The 15,172-nt window shown below is 37.6% G+C and overlaps 1 protein-coding gene across 1 annotated transcript in view; it reads right to left on the bottom strand.

The window, feature by feature from the left end:
- GLG1 (golgi glycoprotein 1) overlaps nucleotides 1-15,172 on the bottom strand; it is a 156,990-nt gene that overhangs the window by 36,193 nt on the left and 105,625 nt on the right. Inside the window, exons 6-8 of the mRNA XM_044663114.1 lie at nucleotides 14,879-15,062; nucleotides 9,668-9,882; nucleotides 711-832 (exon numbers count right to left, since the gene is read on the bottom strand). Of these exons, the coding sequence (XP_044519049.1) occupies nucleotides 711-832; nucleotides 9,668-9,882; nucleotides 14,879-15,062 (521 nt within the window). The remainder of the gene's footprint in view (nucleotides 1-710; nucleotides 833-9,667; nucleotides 9,883-14,878; nucleotides 15,063-15,172) is intronic.

The following is a 15,172-nucleotide window of genomic DNA, read 5'->3' on the forward strand; positions in this document are numbered from 1 at the left end:
CTACAAACATGGTTACTATATCAATTCACATGCTTATCATCTCTCAATTAAGATTCCTACAAAAGCCTCCTAAATGGTTTCTCTGTCTTAAATCTACTCCATCCACTAACTTTCTATTTCATCTTCTAGGTAGCTAACAAAGTGATTTTTCATAAGTGTAGCTATGACCACATTATTCTCCTTACTAAATAACCTACAATGGCTCCCTATTGCCTCTATGATCATATTATGATCATTACAGAGTTTAAAGTTTTTAAAGGCCTTCACGTCATGGTCTTAATTGTAACTTTCTAGTCTCAAAGTGCATTAATATCCTTCCTAAAATTTGCCATCTGGCTAAACTGGTCTTCTTATTCTCTTATTCTATGGCACTGCAGTGTCTGTCATTCCTGAAATTAATTCCTTTCTCATCTCCTCCCAGAATTCCTCAGGCACTACTTTTACAGGAAGTCTTGAATGATTTCTTAAGGTGCTAGTGCCCTCCTGCCTTCCCTTGTCTAAACTGGCTTGCTATTGTGCTATCTAGCCATATATATGTACAGGTTATTTCCCAGGAGAGAATTTAAGCTCTGTGAGAGCAGAGATTGTATCATTTTCCCTTTATATTCATGGAGCCAACAGGGTCTAGGTAAGCAGTTGAGAGATGCTTGTGGATTCATTAGTTGACTGCTAAATGCAACACAACTGTACGTTGGGAATAAGGCACCTACATTGGGTCTCCAGATCTTATGTGCTTGCAGGCCGTCTGTATTACAGATTCACAAGCTTCATTCAAAGCTCGGTCAATGCGGTAATCTGCACCAGGGTCAGTTTCTTGAATCAGTGTTTGAAGCTAGATGAGGGTAATTTGAAAAAGTGAAAAAGTTACTGAGTAAGTAGAGCAGATTGATGTCAAATACATTTACTATCATTCACGTATTCAATGTCAATATCACTTTGTTTTTTTAATGTTATTGATTTTTTTGTTTTTTTACATGACCTTCATTTCCCAATATTTATCTTCCCCTCCCAGAGAACCAGCTCTTCAGGCATATAAGAGACAAAAACCAGCTCAGCAAAACAAACTGATGTTTCAACAAAGTTCAACATCATCTTGATGCTCTATACCAACAGCATCCCATTTCTGCAAAGAAGGGAGGGTGTGCCTTCTTAGCTCTTTTGCAATCATTTCCTAGCATTCAGATTCAGTTTGTTCTTGGTCTTTCCATTTATATGGTAGAAGTCGTTGGGTGGGCAGTTCTGCTGCTTCAATTTTCTAGCCTTTACTGCTCTTCTGCCTAGGAACCAATGCACAGTATTGATTCTAAGACAGAAGGTAAAGGTTGTTAAAAAACAACAACAACAAAAAAAACCTAGAGACAAGAGTAAAAGGAAACAGTGGAAAACAATGTAAAAGGCTGCAGAAAGGTCAAAAAGAATGAGAAAAGGATGCTGGATATGGCAATTCAGAGACTCTAATTTTGGAGAGAATGGCTTCAGTGGAACGAGAGGTTGGAAGCACACTGTAAAGGACTAAAGTAGAGAAAGGAGAGAAAGTGGAGGCATCCAGTATAGAAGGTTCTTTTGAGGAGTTCAGCCACAAAGGACAGAAGAGATATAGAATGAGAGAAGTGAGTGATCAAGATAGAGATCAAGTGATTAGATAGTGATCAAGTGAGGTTTTCAAGCTGAGGTAGATATGGGGCATACATATAATAGGAAATGAGTCAGTAGACAGATTGAGAATAAATGAGAAAGCAGGCAAGACAGAGGGGAAAACTGTTGGAGGAGAATAGGTGGAATAAGATACCTGGACAAGCAGTAGGGTCAGTCTTGGTAAAGAGGAAGGTGACTTCATCATGGGAGATAGGGTGAAGGAAAGAGGAGCAGAGGGCACTCGAGTGATAGGAGATGTGAAAATGGAGGTAGTGGCAAACAACCTTTTTCTTTTCTTTTTTAAATATAAGGCCAAGTTCTTAGCTGATAGAGTGGAGGGAGGGGCAGTTTAGGGGAGGTCTGAGAGGCACAATAAAACCCATTCCTGGAATGTGAATCTGGGTAGATGAATGTAGATGTGGGTTTCAATTGCACTGCATATTAAGAAGGTATAGTCATAGAGAAGACCAGGAACCAGAGGGAGGAAGCATGTTTGAGAGAGAGAAACTAAGAAATGATCTGATCATTAGAGTTTATTATTGACCTTCTGAGTTTCATGTGGACAAAAAGGAAAGAAAAGCAGTTGGAGAAAAAGATCACAAATCTGGCACAAAGGCAGGATTGTAACATGTAAAATGAAGAACTCCAGTTATCCAGATATCTACTAGCTTTTTTCTCTGCCAAAAGCAGAGCAACTATTAACTTCTTGATCTCTGTTACTGATAATTTCATCATTTAGAAAATGAAGGAATATCAAGAAGAAATTCTATTTTGGATCTGATTCTCACTAACAAATAGAAACTGGCTCATGGTCTGGAAATAATGGGAAACTTAGCAGTATAAGGGAGGAATGACTACTTCAACCTAGAGTTTGTGATAGAAGAGAAGATATTGGCTACCATGACAATACCAGTTTTTGTAAACAAAACAATGCAAACAAAAACCTGGATTTCAAAAAGTTCAGAGAAAGTTGAGTAGAATCTTATGAAGTAAAATGCTTCAGGGGAAGTCAGCCCAAAAAAGATGGAAGGAAGTTTAAGAATAAAATTCTCAAGACACAAAGGGAGGAAATTCCAATGAAAAGGAAAAAATAAAATTTGCCTGGAGACAAATGTGGGCACAAAGGGAACTCATAAACCCAACTGAAGTTAAAAAAAAAGAAATGTACAGAAAATAGAAGTAAGGCTAGGGAAAAGAAGATGAATGTAAGGTTGGGTCAGTCCTATAAAAATAACTTATTTGAACTCATTCCTCAGTAACTAAAAAATTCCCACTCGGTCATATTCTCTCAATACCTAGGATTCTGAATTCAAGGTATCATTATTATAACACCATTCTCTCTCTCCCTTGCCTGATTCCTTATTTTCAAACCCTCCTCAAACCCAATCCCACTAGTAGCCTACTTAGAAGCTACATATCCCTATCAATGTGTTCTCTGGAATGCCTGATCAAGAGGAAAACTAGAGTCCATCTTAAACTTTTTCCCTTTCTTGCTCCCTCCATCTTCTTGTAGTCATTGAGAACTAACTCCCTTATGATGACACAGCTTCCCTGGCCACCATTTCCAGCCTTTACTGCACTTTAAATCAGACCCTGAACTCAAGACGGTACTGGGAGAAATGGAATATTCCTTGTTCCAGATTGCTATTTCCAAATTCTCCCTCTACCATCATTACTAAGTAACCTCCTCTTTTTTGAGGTTCACTGAAAACATATCTATTCCAAACAAGATTCTAGTAGCTGTTACCTACTGATTTCCCAGACTTACCTTTACATAAACAACTGTTCCCAATTCATTTTCTCCAGAAAACTTTTTTGCCCTCTTTTATATCTCCACTCTCTTCTCTCTAATTTCTCCCTATCTCTTGGTTGCTTCCAAACAGGCACATATCTCCCCAGCCTCAAAAAATGCTCACTTGATCTGTCCATACAAACTATCTCTCATCCCATATCTCCCCTTTATCTTTCATATCTCTGGCAAATTTCTGAAGGATACCTATAATTGATGTCTCTATTTCTTTAACTCTTATTCATTCAAAGTCTACAGTCTTAAATTCTGAACAGAGTATTCAGTTTTATCAGTGATATTTTAATTGAAAAAAATCCAGTAGCCTTTTCTAAGACCTCATCCTTATGGACCCACCTATAACTTCTGATTTTATCAATCATTCTCTTCTCCCTTCAATCTCTTCTCTCTAGGATTCCATGAAACTACTCTATCCTGGCTCTTCTATCTGTCTGAAAGCATTGCTGAGCCACTGTCAGTGATATCTGAAATAGAAGAGGTATCACAAGACTGAATGGCAAATATCCAGATTTTCAAAAACAGCAAAGACAAATTATAAATTATAGGCCAGTAAGCTTGATTCCAATTATCAGGAAATTTCTGGAATGTATCATCAAAGAAACTACTAATAGATGCAATGATGAACCATGACTCTAGAGGTGTATGAAGAATGATATCCACCTCCTGACAGAGAAGTGATGGACTAATATGCAGAATGAAAAACTCATTTTTATATATTGCCAATGTGGGTTTCTTTTTTTTTTTTTGCTTTACAATTTTACCCCCAAAATGTGAGGTGAGGAAAGATGTAAGGATAGAAAGATAAGTAAATGCTTGATTAATTAGAGTTTGGAAAGGAAAAAAGACAGAGAACCGAGAGACACAGAAAGAAGCATAGTTAATATCTAGAAAAAGCAGCAGTAAAATTTAAAAGCTAGCAGAACAGATGATGCCACATATTTTTGGACACTGTCAATTTTTTAAAATAAATCTGCTATGGTGGTATTTTTTAAAACCCTTACCTTCTGTCTTAGAATTAATACAGCATATTTGTTCCAAGGCAGAAGAATAATGAGGCCTAGGACAGTGATGGCGAACCTGTGTCACCAGTACAAAAGATGGCATGTAGCATGTGCTCTGTGAACACCACCCCCACCCCGCCTAGTTCATTAATTGCCCAGCAGTCCAATGGGAGCACAAAGTGGGTGAGGTGGGTAGCTCACAGACAGCAGACTTCCTTTCTCCCTCTCTACACTCCCGGAGGACATTCTTTACTTCACTGGCCCCTCCCTGCAGCAGCCCAACAGGAGTGCTTTCTCTCCTCTCTCCCTCCCCCCTCTCTCCTCTCTCCTTCTTCCCTCTACCCCCCCTCAGGTCTCAGGGGTGGGGCAGGGTCCAGCACTCCATCATTGGTCCAGGCAATGGGGGTTAAGTGAATTGTCCAGGGTCACACTAAGCCAACTGGCTGCCTCCATAAAACTATTTTTTTTAAATTGAAAAAAATCTTCCCCCTAAACCATCTTTTATACTAAGAATGGGAAAGGAGATTAAGAATAAGAGTAGCATTGCCAAAAGGAAAAAAGTGTCATTGAAGCATTTTTAAAAAAATGTACAGAACAGAAAAGGAAAGCTTTGAAAGTTACATGTTAAATTTATTATGTACATAAAAAGAAAATAATCTGTATACTGCACAGATTCACAGCTTCAAGTATACTTTTCCCCTACTCTATTATACATAGAAATGCTGTTTGTATTTGATGCTTAAGTTCTGAATTAAAAAAAAAATTTTTTAAAGGAACATGTCAGGGGCAGCTAGGTGGCTAGGTAGATAAAGAGCCAGGTCTAAGGATGAGAAGTCCTGGTTTTGAATCTTGCCTTATATACTTCCTAACTGTGTGGACCCTAGGCAAATTACTCATCCCCAATTGCCTAGCCTTACCACTCTTCTGCCTTGGAACCAATACTCAGCAGCAATTCTAAGACAGAAGGTAAGGATTTAAAAAAAAAATAAATTTTAAAAAATTAAAAAGGAACAGGTCACTCCAGGCTAAACTAATTTTCTTTTTTGATAAGGTTATTAAATCAGATGATGAGGGAAATTCTGTGACTATTGTTTATCTAGAGTAAGCAAAGCTTTTGATAAAGCATCTCATCATACTATTTTTGTGAAAAAGTTGGAGAGACATGGATTAGATAATAATATAATCAAATAGACTTAAAATTGGTTGGATGGCTAGAATCAAAGAAGAGATGTTAACAGTTAAAGTCAACGTGGGAGAAAGTTTTTAGGGGACTACTGAAGGGATCTGTGCTTGGCTTTGGGATGTTTAGAATTTTTATCAATGACAAAAGCACCGATAATAAGCTATAAATTCTGCAAAAGACATAAACCTGGCAGAAAGATAAGCAAAACTAGGATCCAAAGGGACCCTCAAAAGTGAGACCACTGGCCTGAATCTAACATGAAATACAATAGGGATAAATGTAAAGTCATGCATTGGGTTATAAAAGATCAATTTTCTAAGAATAAGATAAGGGAGATGTAGGTATCTATGTGTTTTGAAAAAGATCTGAGAGTTTCAATGAACTTTAAGCTCAATGAATTAGCAGTGTAATGAGGAATTTCAGAGTTTTTGATAAAAAAGTGGTACACTTGTGGTTAGAGGTGGAATCTAGGCTGTGACTTTATTATATCAGATGAAAAAGTTAATGCAATTATGCACCACATTAAGAAAGTCCATAGCTTCTAGAAATAAGGAGGTTGGGTCCTGTCAGAAGCCTATCAGAGCATCATGTCCAGTTCTGGGTACCAGGTTTTCAGAAGGGCACTGAAAAGCTAGAAAGCATCCAGAGGACAACCAGGATGATAAAGGGCCTTCAGCCCATGGCATATTGGGATCAGTTGAAGGACCTGGACATGGTTATCCTAAAGAAGAAAAGACCCAAAGGGGGACATGATAATTATCTTCAAGTATTTAAAGGACTATATCATATAGGAAGGATCAGACTTGTTCTGTTTTACCTCAGAGGTCAGAACCAGGAACTTTAGAGACTTGTGTTTAGAATATTAGAAGCTTAGGTGACTTACATAAGGTGACAAAGAATATGTTAGAGGGTCCTGGTTTCAAGTCCAGCTTTTAATCTACAATGTCATGATGCCTTTCTAGTCTACTAGGTGGCCCATTAGAGTGCAAGGTCTGGAGTAAAAATGATCTGAGTTAAAGTCTGGCCTTGGACATCTATTGGTTATATGACTCTGGGAATGTCATTAACCTCTAACTCAGTTTCCCTATCTGTAAAATGGGGGTGATAATAATAATAGCATCTATTTCTCAGGGCTGTCATGAAGATTAAATAATATTTGTGACTTAGCACAGTACCTGGAATACACAATAAGTGCTTAATAAATGCTTATTTCCTTCCTTCCTTTCTAGGGTAACAAAATTTACCTCTTTCCTAAGGCAGTCAATCTGGAATCTATTTCAGGATATTAGATTCCAACAAAAGCTGTATGTTAAATATATGTGAATAATTGCCAAACTGTAGGCTAAGGATGAGGGAGGATAGAATGAATGCACCATAGACAAAAGCTCTTCACACTGCACCAAGACAATAAATGTCTAGTAAGCTCAAAGAATGATTGCTGCCAGATTGGAATTTTAAAAATACCACTGTGTGAATGGGTGCTGAGGAGTTATCTAATAGATTAAAAATCCACCTCTAATCCCTAATATGTATGTGAAAAATCTGACAAAGTTCTCAAGGGTTTAGTGCAGAAAATAGATTAGGAAGTAGGATTTTGTTTGTTGGTTTTTTTTTTTTTTTTTGGGCTCTGGAGAACCCTTGCCTAAATAGACTGAGCTAAAAGTCAAGAGGGCTAAATAGGTATTCTGGGTACAACAGGAAATTATGTGCTTAATAAAGGCAGTAATCTTTCTTATGTTTTGAAGTTTACTAATTATGAAAGGGTTTCTTTTTTTTCCTTATTTTTATTTTGAACATTTTTCCATATTTACCTATTTCATCTTCTTTCCCTCTCCCCAAACCCCCCAACCCGCCTTAGCTGACGCACAATTCCACTGGGGTTTTACATGTGTCATTGATTAAGCCCTAATTTATGGAAGGGTTTCTAAATCGTATCTTCAGTAAATAAAAAAAACAGCTAAAATTAATAGTTAACCACACGGGTGCATAAATGGATGACAAATTTAACATGGTTCAAGTGATCTGATGCTTCAAGTTTAACATGGAAGTTGGTTGTGTTAAAGAATGAAAACTCTAAGAAGCAAGGAAGAGAAAAATAGACCATCTCCAAAGAACCATTTCTACACAGCTCTCTACACCTGATGAAAGTCTGATACTGTAGCAGACAGCAAGGAAAAGTGTATGCCTTTGGTTCATTCAGGGCTCTTCACTGGTAAGCAAGGACTAAGGGACCTCTAATGTGCTTAATGTTAATGCCATGGGGAATGCATTGTTTTTTCAGTTGGCTAGTCTCGGGAACTACCACCAATGGCTACTTTTTCATTTCTTCACTGACTGTCAACAAGGTTGAAGCAATGACAATTAAACTTAGTGGACTGGGCCATCAGCTTGAGGGAACATTGTTGCTTGCTGAGAATTTTATGGTGAAAAGTTCCTGCCACTGTATTTGGAAAGCATTTCTACTATAGACATCTAGTGAGACGTCAATTACAATTAACTTTAAAATGAAATATTAGTCTCTTTCAAAGAGTTGAATTTCCAAATGGGAAATAGCAGTATTTCTTCATAGGTATGAAAATAATTAGTCTTACTATAGCCAACTCACCCACATTACATTCCATTTCCCCATGTCTCTTAGTACTAAAAAGGTGCGAGGCTGCATATTTGTTCAGGTTTCAAAAATAGCTAAAACCAAATCCTTCTCCTGGGTCCCCATTACTCTGGGGATGAATATACAGATACCTGATGTCTGTTTATTTTTAACTGATGCTTGTGTACACAAAAGCTGACCAAGGCTACAAACTCAGATTAAAAGCATATAGGAACCTTCCTATAAGTCTAACATGGTATTTTTAAGAGAACAGGTTATTTTTTCAAATTTCTGTCTTAATAAGGAGAACAATTTCTGTAGTAGTTGATACTACAGAACAATTTAGCAGGCTACTTTTAAGGGACAGAGATAAAAAAAAGATGCAGTATATGCATTTAATGCATATCAATGCTATAGAATAGGATGTAAAATTCAGAAATAATAGTGAAGTAATACATGAGATTTAATTAAAATCTTCAAAATAAAGGACATTATAGTTTTCTAAAGTTTCTTGAGAAGTACTTTGATTATTTTAGATAAACTGTCCTTTGAATTTTAGGTTCACATAATGAAAAATTAATTCTTATGCAGAGTACCCAAGAATGGCATTATTATAGTTAACTACTTTTAAAAAAAAGGCTGTAACTGGTAAAAAGAAAAAAATGTGGCCATAGAGATAACATAGGTAGGTCACACCTAAAAGACCTTGATATTTTTCCATTGAAATTACAGATTATTTGCTAGTCTGTAATCAATCACTCATCTGCCTATGAACCCAAGACAAGTAATAATTTGATGACATTCCCACTAAAGAATATTGAGCGTAATTTTGCTGTTCAGAAAATATCAAAATACTCTAAGCACCTTAGAAAGGGGAGAGCCAAAGAGTTAGCAAGAAATATTGGTGTGTGGGTATGTTTTTGTTCTCTTTTGCATTAACTGGTTTCTTCTAGCAGGAAAGATGGGGTTTTGAGAGACCAAAAGAGAAATGATATTACATATCAGAAATGAAAATAACTCTTAAAAACCATTAATTCCCTCTACTGTCAATTCTAAGCCTTTCAGGTTCAATGGAAACAATCGATAAAACCATTAATGTACACCAATTCTTTTTTTGAGGACTGTTTCCAATTTATGAGAAGCTGATCTGACTTTGAGACTGGCTTTCAAGACAGGAAATTATTACCCTTTCTTGTAAAAACAATTGCAAAGAATATTTTTCTTCTACATTTTAAAGTAAAAAGGGCTATTATTGGTTATGACTTACAATGGCTACTCTATTGCAAATTTCATATCCATAGTGATGTTTGCCTTGAGAAAGTCATTGGACTTGATATTTAAAACCACATGCAACATCAATGAACTTTACTATGGGTTCATATCAGGGTCAGGAAGGAGATCTTTAGGTGCTGAAATGCAACACTGAAATGACAGCCCAATTCTTTCCTTACCGCTTGTTGGCAATTCATTCCAACATTTCCCTTCTCTCCACGAACTACTTTCATCAGACAATGTAGAGTCCTCCCTTTCCGGTGTAATCCAGAACAGTGGTGCTCAATTTCACCCCGACAGCTCAAGATTATCTCGGGGCTTAGAGAAAAATCTTCCATCAACATGCGTCGGTAATCCAACATCTCTCCCTGGCACTCACTGCTTACCTGTCGACCTAAACCACATACAAGACAGGTAAGTCACAGTATTAAGGAAGGTGAATCAAATTATATGTACAAATTTTCTGCAATCAGAAAACACAAATTATTGCTACTGTCAAGATTTAGAACTCTGAACTTGGTTCAAGATTTATGAGCATAAAAGTAAGTCAGAATACAGTTGCTCTGTGTAATGTAAGTAATGTAAGGATTCTCTTTATTAACTGCACACCTCTGAAATAACATTGGGAATGCTTTGTCAGTAGTGCTATTTTTTGGGAGGAAAAAATAAAAAATGGACCCAAAATGCTCACCAAATATAATCTGCCATAATGAGGCATAAAGAATGAGGCATGCTATATTGCAGAATCAATCTTGGCTTTCACCAGGAAGTCTTCCTTAACTAATTGATTTCAACTATGATACTTAATCTATACTAGAATGACTAGCAACAAGTGAAACCCATCTGTATATTTTTGGATTCTGTTTCATAGAGGTTTTGATATCGTTTCTCCCTCAATCCGAGCCCCCACCTCCAATTACACACTAAAGGGAAAAGATGTTTCTTTTCCATCTATTTCCATAAATATAGTTCTCTCATAACACATCCAATATATTATTTTCTTCTTCACTATCTTTGCTAATCTGATGGGTATGAATTAAAACCTTAAAGAGTTACATTAATGGGCATTTCTCTATCAGTAATATGGAGTATTTTTTCATATAGTTAAATAGCTTGGATTTCCTTCCTATGAAAATTGCTTATTTATATCCTCTGACTATAGGGTAATACATCATATGCATATACAGAATGAGGTCTTTGTTGTTTTAAAACTCCTACTTCCCATCTTAGAATCAATACTATATATGAATTCTAAGGGAGAAGAGTAGTAAGGGCTAGGCAATGGGAGTTAAGTGACCTACCCAGGGTCTGAGGCCACATTTGAACTGAGGACTTCCCAACTCCAGGCCTAGTTCTCTATCCACTGAGCCACCTCGCTGGCCTGTGACCTTTAATGTTTAAGTCATGTACACATTTTGAATTTATCTTGGCATATGATATGAGATTTTGACCTAAATAAAAAAAAAATTTTTTTAACCCTTCCTTCCGTTTTGGAGTCAATACTGTGTATTGCCTCCAAGGCAGAAGACTGGTAAGGGTAGGCAATGGGGGTCAAGTGACTTGCCCAGGGTCACACAGCTGGGAAGTGTCTGAGGCCAGATTTGAACCTTGAACCTCCTGTCTCTAGGCCTGGTTCTCAATCCACTGAGCTACCCAGCTGCCCCCCTCAATATCATTTTAATGATTATTAGTTGCTGGTTTTTTTGGCCTTTTTTTCTTTTCTTTTTAGGCTAGTAAACAAGTCAAGAGGCACTGTTGTGTTTTCTACAGAGGAGAACCAGTTCGAAATTAGAAAAAAAAAATTCTTGCTCCTCTCTCCCTCCCCCTCTTGCCTCTACCCCCTCTCTCCCAGGTTTATTTAGTTAGTTGTTAAAATGGCATAAAAGAATCCTTGTCTACATTGTTGTTGTTTTTTAAACTATTTTTAAACCTTTACCTTAAAATCAATACCATGTACTATTTCCAAGGCAGAAGTGGTAAGGATTAACAATGGAGATTAAATGACTTGCCCAGAGTCACACAGCTAGGAAGTATCTGAGGCCACATCTAAACCCAAGACCTCCTGTCTCTCAATCCACTGAGCCACCCAGGGGTCCCTACCATCCACAGTATTTTGAGAATTTCATTCCAGCCTCCCTAAATCTTCACAGAAACCTAAGATGGTCCAGCTTTTGAGGCCAATTTATTCTGTCTATAATTTAAAAATTCATTTTCCAGGGTAAAGTAAACACAATGAATATAGCTAAAGTTTGTCCATAATGGGTGTTAGTGGACATTGCTAAAGAATTAATTAGATTACTCTTAGATTTAGAATTTGCTAAATAATTTACTTTATATTTTTTTCCAACATATTCCCTATGGATAATTCCATGCTTAATCCTGAATGTAAGAAAGTAGAGGCAGAGAGATAAGACTAAGCTATTCTCATTGCTCTCTCAGAAGTAGATGCTGTCTCTCTAGTTATATACATAAAAAGTGTGTTCTTAGGAGCATATCCTTTTATTCTCAAAGCTTCCCACCCCTGTGAATTCTCTGTGCTCTGAACCACATGACCCTGTATTCTTATAGAAAACATCTATTATGAGGGAAAGGATTATAGATCAATGTGAATTCACTGACTTCTGTTAATAAAGACTACAACTGCTGAGTGGTAGTGATTTGTATGGCTGAAGTATAAATGTGTCTGAAGAAAGAGCTAGTCCATCTCACTTTTTGAGAAGGCAAAAGGTGTTTTTTCTACTCTAGAAAAGAATACCAAAGTCCCTCCTTTAGTAACCGATGCATGCTCAAACAATCAGGAATCGGTGTGGAAGCCCACCTCCATAACCCCTTACTGAGTCTTCTGTCTGTACTTCAGCTTCATTACATTGGCTACTCACTGCTTGTAATCACTCCAGTGTGGCTTCTTGTCCAGCAGTTCAATGAGACAGTCATTCTAACCCATGTTCAAGTACTTTAACATCACATTCTTCTCTCTCAGGGTCTGCACCCAAAGCTGCCGTTCACATACTGTGTCAAACAATGCTTAAGTTGCCCATATGTCCCTCAGGAAAGACAGGACTTCAGCAACCAGAGAAGTATGTTCCTTTCTCTCATCACCTTCTCCTGGAGACACAGAAGTTTCTTTTGGTTCTTTCTCTCCGGAGTGAGTATTTACTATGACATATGAATGTGCTCTTAGAAACAGTCTTTGGGTTTATGTAAACAAATTTCTGAGTAGTCCAGGGAGAAGGTTAATTCGGAGCCACTGAAACAAGATAGGCAGCTCCAGGCATCAGAAAGTGTGTAGACATCCAGGCCCTTGCTTGGTAGTGGGGAGCTCTCTAAAAAAATTCATCCTGTCAAAGTTTTTCTTTAACTTTTGGCTTGTAGATGTTTTGGAGGATTTCTCTTCTTCTGGGTTTATTTCATGCCACCATAAAAGCTTTTCATGTGAGTTTGTTGTTGTTATTGGTTCATTCTTCCCACATGCATCCTGCTTTCAGACTACACTGGGATTAGATTATGCATGCTTCTGGAAGGGTATAGTGTGGTCTTGCTGCTTTCTTGAGGCACTGAGTGTTGTTACAGTATCTCAGGGCCTATTTAAGCTGGGGATATGCAAGCTATCAGTAGTCCCAAAGCTGTCTGATCTAAGGGAAGCATAATTGCTATTCCCTAGTCTGAGTAATGCAAGTTCTGGGTCTGGGTCTGAGCAAGAGGAGACTGTTATTTGACCCTATCACTATCACCCAGCTGAGCAGAGTATAACTGCAAGCTTCCTTTGGTTTGAGATCCCTGCCCTGGTTATTCTGCAGGTTTTGGATTAGGCTAGAAGCTGGAACTAAGAATCGCACTACTAAATTTGCTCCATTCTTGGTACACAAGCACTGGCCCACTATTCTTCTTTTCCTCTCCTCCATTTGCCCTGGAATTGTGAACTAAATGTGGGTAGTGAGTGACAAAACTACTGACTGGCACCTAGCACCAAGGGTCCTGATGTGGGTCTGAGACTTTCTCTTGTCCAGGTACTAGAATGTTCCTTGTGCTCCAGGAAGCTTATGGTCAGGGTCTATGGATCTTCCTGTCTCTCAAAGCCAACCTGAGCTAGAAAAATGATGAACTGTGACTTTTCCTTTAATTTTCTTTGATCTAGTTGCATTTTCTAGATCTATGGTTGAGTCTATGTGCTTCTCCCAAGCTTACAAAGAAAATCTACCTTTCCTCTAGATTAAAAATTCTTTATCTTTTTTGATGCCATGGACTCTTATAGTTAGTACATGAAGCTAATGGATCTCTTAGAACAATGTTTTTAAAAAACATAAAACAAAATACAAAGGATTACAAAGGAAATCAATTATATTGAAATAATCATCAAAGTATCTTTTTACATCTTTTTTTTTAAACCCTTACCTTCCATCTTAGAATCAATACTGTATATTGATTCCAAGGCAGAAGAACGTTAAGGGCTAGGCAATGGGGGTTAAGTGACTTGCCCAGAGTCACACAACTAGGAAGTGTCTGAGGCCAGATTTGAACCTAAGACCTCCTGTCTCCAGGCATGGTTCTCAATCCACTGAGCCACCTAGCTGCCCCCCCAAAGTATTTTTTAATAGTCCACCAACCCCTGATTAAAAACTCTAGGCCAGTGTTGGTGAAATATTGGTACGCATACTGGGCTGGCACACGGGAGCTGTTCCTTTCCACCTCTTCCCAGCACCTGAGGACATGTTTTGCATGTCCTGCCCCTCTGCTCAGCCACCCAGAGCAAGCACTTCCTCCCTCTACTCTCTAGGGTAATTCGGAGATTCACAGGCAGCTTGAAGTTGCAGTTTGGGCACCCAAACTTGAAAACTTTTGTCAAAGCTGCTCTAGGCCATATGACATTCTGTAGATATAAGTGGAACACAAAAGCCAGTCCATTTGGTATTCTGTGATCTTATAACATGACCAACCACCCCTTTCTTTTTTGATCAAACATTTTCTCAATGATATCTCTTATACCACTAATCTTGGGCTTAAGTCATTGCTAGAAATATGTTGTAACTACAGCAAAAGGGTCATAAAGTCCTTAAATTAAAAGTGAAATAAACTAAATTGGTTTTGAAAAAATTTAAAACTAGAGGAAATACTTTAATGTGTAGCAAAAACCAAAGTTAGAAATCACTACCTAAAAGGACTTTAAATCAAGTTATGCTAAGTCAAACTTTTCATTTCAATGTGAATAATTTCCAGTGCCCTACGATCCTTAATATAAAGAAATTACAATGTACAAAAATACTGTAGTCTCTAAGATTAGAACCAAACTATCAGACTGCTAACATTTAGATCTACCAGAGGAGCTCTTACTGCCCATGCTTTTCTTTGCAGAAAAGAGAGGTACAAAAAGGAGAAAAAAAATTATTACCTACCTCTATGTACAGCGGATTCTAGACACATCAGAAGATAGGAGAGTCTAGCTTCCCTGGACCGAGGAAGATTTTCCACATTACAGCGATATTTTTTCAGGTCACTTTTACAAGATTTCGCCAGTGAATAACTAACTTTGTAATCCTGGGCAATAAGCTTTTGTCGAGTTGTCAAGGCCTCCCGACACTGAAAAAAAGAGAGAGAGGGAAAGAAGAGAAAGAGGTATAAATATACACTACAGTGCTATTCACAAGTATTCTCTTTATTGCAAACAAGCAAGCAACAAAACAAACACA

Source organism: Gracilinanus agilis, chromosome 2 (assembly GCF_016433145.1).
Source record: "Gracilinanus agilis isolate LMUSP501 chromosome 2, AgileGrace, whole genome shotgun sequence".
Lineage (NCBI taxonomy): Eukaryota > Metazoa > Chordata > Mammalia > Didelphimorphia > Didelphidae > Gracilinanus > Gracilinanus agilis.